We start from the raw sequence: 4,534 nt of genomic DNA, 5'->3' as shown, positions 1-4,534 counted from the left end.
TCATGGCTGCCGGCGGGCCGAGCCCGACGTTGCGAGTCAGCCGGTCCGAGTCCGTCGGTCCGGGTAGACTCCGAGGCAGCCTGGGGCCCACTGGGGAGAGACTCAGGGGGTGACGCCAGGATCTGGGGCCTCGGTGGGAGAAGTCGAGGCTTCCAGACGGGACGGGCTTCTCCGAGTTCAAGGGGCTGCCTGTCCCCTGTCCCACTCCACCTTGTTTTCCTTTTAGGGGATTCGGGTTCCAGAGATTGGTGGGGGGGGGGGATATCTTTCGGAAATAGCAGTCCCTGGTAGGGAACAGGCCTCGAGGTGGGAAGCCTGCCTGGGGCCACCTGAGGGTAGATGGGTCCGCACGGCGTGTCTGGACTGTGATTTATCCCGGTGTCAGCTTTGAAGCTTATCTGCTCCGAGGTCGCAGCCACCTCTGGGTGGGGCAAACCCAGCCAGATCCTCGCCTGATCTAATCTGTGTTGAGCTTCAGTTCTTGTGCAGTCGCTTCCTGGAAGGTTTTGTACCTCAGCAAACTCAGTTTGTCCCTAAATTTGTCTATCCGCTGACACCCAACTTGGGTGACATCCGCCTCATTTCTTTTAGATACACCATCTCTTGGTCATCTAGATTGGGAACCTAGAATAGGTGACTGTGGCTCTTCTCTATCCTTCGACCGACCAGGGGAGGGCCCCTCCCTCTCCTTCCCTTCTTTTTCATTTGCTGGCTGGTTTTCCCTGTGCTTGGTCTTATCTCCCACTCCATCTGTGGAGTAAATTACAGTACTCTTGGGCAGATCCTGATTGAGTCACTCAGCTCAGAAACCTAATCAGTGATTCCCTATTACTTAGCAAATTAAGTACATCTGCCCCAGGCCTGACCAGCTCTCCTAGCTAGCTTTGTCTTCTGCCACCTTCAGCCAGCCAGTCCCACTGTCCTGTTTGTTGCTTTTGGGACTGACCTTTCTTGGCTCCTGTTGTTTTCCCTGCTGCCTGGGAAATGACCTCTTCCTGTCTTAACCCTTGGCCATCTTCAGGGCTGGTAACAAATTGCCTGTTCCAAGAGTCAGGTAAAGAGACATGCTAAACTCTGTCTGAAGGCCTTGATTCTAGTTCCATTTATTCAGCCTTGCTATTGGGGGCTTGTCTGCTGTGTGCCAGGCCGAAGGGGTGCTCAATAAGTCGTAGGTGTGAGGAAATGGCCTTCTGGAGCAGAGGTAGCCCAGAGGAAGAAGAGGTTTGTGACCAGTCCAGGCAGCAGGAACCGCAAGTGCAAAGGTGCTGAGGTGTGTCGGAGGTGCAGCAGCAAGGCCAGTGAGTGTGGGGGGATGGAGAGGTGAGGCCTGAGTATAGGGGGCTCAGGTCATGAGGGGCCTGGCAGGCTGGTGGGGACTCTGAGCTTTAATCTGAGCACAGTGGGAACCTCTGGAGAGCTTTGTGCAGAGCAGTGCTATCCTCTGACTCCCTCTGGCTGCTGTGGGGAGAGACCTGGGGGATGGCATCAGGGAGACCAGTGAGGTAACTGTTGGTTGAACCTGGGCAAGAGATAATGTGCCCAAGTGTCCAGCTAACAGAGGACGCATATCAGGTGAGCGCTGACATGTGCCATACCTTGGGTGAGCCTCAAAAACACGCTGAGGGGAAGATGGCAAGAGCCCATTGGTACAGAACTTTCTAAAGGCAAACCCCTAGAAACAGAAAGTAGACTGGGGGGGTATGGGGAAGATGGAGGCGATAGATATAGCATAGAGGGACTGGTTTTTTTTAAGGTGATGGAGTGTTCTAACGTTGACTGGTGGTGGCTGCACAGTCTATGATTATACTAAAAACCCCCAGGGTGTATCCTTGAAGTGGTGAATTGTATAGCATGTGAATATCTCAGTAAAGCTGTTCTAATTTTAAAAAACCAGGTGATGGCAGTTTGGGGTCATCGTGGTCACCTAGGTGAGAAGTGGCTGGAGGGACTCAGTGGGATTTGCTGGCCCAGTGGACAGGGAGGTTGAAAGAGAAGGCAGAGCTGTTGAGAATGGGATTGCCTTTCCTTTTTTTTTTTTTGAGTTGGAGTCTCACTCTGTCACCCAGACTGCAGTGCAGTGGCCGCTCTTCTGCCTCAGCCTTCCAAGTAGCTGGAACTACAGGCGCGCGCTACCATGCCCGGCTCATTTTGATTTATTGTAGAGATGAGGTCTTGCCAAGTTGCCCAGGTGGGTCTTGAACCCGCAGGCTCAGGCAATCCACTCACCTCAGCTTCCCAAAGGTGCAGGATTACAGGCTGAGCCACCGAGCCGGCTGGGATTGCCTTTTCTGAGACAAATGAAGAGTGTTGCTCTGGGCATTTTGGGTTTAACTTCCAAGATCCCTCAAGGATGCAGAGGATGCAGCTGATGACTGGGTCTGGATTGGAGGGAAGAGGTTTCCACGAGTTTGGGAGGCGTCGTAAGAGAGATGGCTCAAGCCAGGGGCTGGATGAGATCACAGAGCATGACCCTCAGTGTGCGGCCTCAGCTTTTCTGCCCCCTAGACTGGAGGCCGGGAATGGGGAGGGAGGACAGAAGACAAGTCTTCTTATGTTTGGGTCCCTTGCCCTTAGCAGGCACTGGGTATGCATTGGATTAAAGAAAGCGAGGAGGTAGCTAGGCGTGGTGGCTCACGCCTATAATCCTGGTGCTTTGCGAGGTGGAGGTGAGAGGGTTGCCTGAGCTCAGGGCTTCAAGACCAGCCTGGGCAACTTGGCAAGACCTCATCTCTACAATAAATCAAAAAATTAGCTGGGCATTGTGGCGCATGCCTGTGGTTCCAGCTACTTGGAAGGCTGAGGCGGAAGGATCACCTGAGCACAGTAGGTCGAGGCTGTGGTGGCCATGAGCATTCCACTGCACTCCAACCAGGGTGACAAAGTAAGACTCTGATTTAAAAGAAAAAAAAAAAAAAAGCAAAGAGGGGAGCAGGCTCTGTGTTAATTCCATTTTCCATCAGCTTTATTTTTATTGGCCAGGGTCCGGTGGGAGGCCTTTCATGAGAGCATTTAATGATTCTCTTGTGCAGACCACAGATGGCGGGAAAAGCCTCAGCTGGGCACACGCTGCTTGCTCCCTGGCAGACTTGGTCCCCACAGTGTCCTGGCAGCCACACCTCCAGGCCACTGGGCTCCTTGGGCAGCGATGGGGAGGAGGTGCCTTTGGGCTCGGTGGTCTGAGGAGGTTCATTCGAACTGAGACTTGATGTCAAGGAGGTCTTTGTGCAGAGATCTGGAAGCAGAGCATTTGTCGGGGGTGGGCAGCAGGGCTTAAGGGCTTAGGGCTGGGGCTCCATGGGATAGCATGGGTGAGGTGGCAGGTGCTGAGCCAGGAGGGCTGCAAGGGCCATGATGAGGAGGTGAGATTCCCTTTGGAGGTGGAGGGGGTTGGGGAGAGAGGAAGTAGGGATGGGGTGGCCCAGGTGGGTGGCAGAGATGTCCAGGGAGATGCTGTGCAGGTGGATGTGATGGCATGCCGAGGGAAGGGGCACCGGAGACTGCTGTCTAGCAGTAGCTCCATCCACTTTCTTTTTTTTTTTTTTGAGTTGGAGTCTCACTGTCGCCCAGACTGGAGTGCAGTGGCCGCTCCCAGCCACCTCAGCCTCGACCCGCTGGGCTCCGGCGATCCTTCTACCTCAGCCTTCCAAGTAGCTGGAACTACAGGCGCGCACTACCACGCCCGGCTGATTTTTGATTTATTGTAGAGATGAGGTCTCGCCAAGTTGCCCAGGCGGGTCTCGAACCCACGGGCTCAGGCAATCCACTCACCTCAGCCTCCCAAGGCGCGGGATTACAGGCTGAGCCACCAAGCCCAGTTGCTCCATCCACTTTCTGTGCCTGCTTGCAGGGACCTTCTTCCTGCTGTCAGCACCATGGCAGAACAGGATGTAGAGAATGAGCTTCTGGACTACGAGGAGGATGAAGAGCCCCAGGCTCCTCTAGAGAGCACGCCCGCTCCCCCAAAGAAGGACGTCAAGGGCTCCTACGTTTCCATCCACAGCTCTGGCTTCCGGGACTTTCTGCTGAAGCCTGAGCTGCTGAGGGCCATCGTGGACTGTGGCTTTGAGCATCCATCTGAGGGTATGCCTCCTTGGTATTGTCCCCCTGCCCGGGTCTGTCACCAGGATCAGGCCTGGCTGCCTGTGGCTGCTCCCTTTACCATGGTGCTCTGCTGTCTGAGTAGATACCCTTGCCCAGCAGACATCTATGGCTGGACCCTGGACTTGACTTTTTTTTTTTTTTTTGGAGTTAGAGTCTCACTCCATCACCCAGGCTGGAGTGCAGTGGCATGCTCACAGCCACCCAGTGTTGACCTTCTGGGCTCAGGCAATCCTTCCGCCTCCACCTTCCAAGTAGTTGGAACTACAGGTACACACTATCACAGCTCAGCTAATTTTTTTTTAAATTTATTGTAGAGATGAGATCTTGCCAAGCTGCCCAGGCTGTTCTCGAAGCTGTGGGCTCAGGCAGTCCCCTCACCTTGGCCTCCGAAAGTGCTCGACTTTTTTTTTTTTTTTTTGAGTTGGAGTCTCAC

The 4,534-nt window shown here is 54.2% G+C and overlaps 1 protein-coding gene across 1 annotated transcript in view; it reads left to right on the top strand.

Annotated features, from left to right (window-relative positions):
- Window positions 1-4,534, top strand: part of DDX39A (DExD-box helicase 39A) — a 10,143-nt gene that overhangs the window by 391 nt on the left and 5,218 nt on the right. The window contains exon 2 of the mRNA XM_008056626.1: window positions 3,869-4,080. Coding sequence (XP_008054817.1) covers window positions 3,873-4,080 — 208 coding nt within the window. The 5' untranslated portion in view covers window positions 3,869-3,872. The remainder of the gene's footprint in view (window positions 1-3,868; window positions 4,081-4,534) is intronic.

Source organism: Carlito syrichta, unplaced genomic scaffold, assembly GCF_000164805.1.
Source record: "Carlito syrichta isolate Samal-C Ts95f unplaced genomic scaffold, Tarsius_syrichta-2.0.1 Scaffold302420, whole genome shotgun sequence".
Lineage (NCBI taxonomy): Eukaryota > Metazoa > Chordata > Mammalia > Primates > Tarsiidae > Carlito > Carlito syrichta.
Note: the sequence above shows the minus strand (reverse complement) of the source record. Positions and strands in the feature narration are given on the sequence as shown.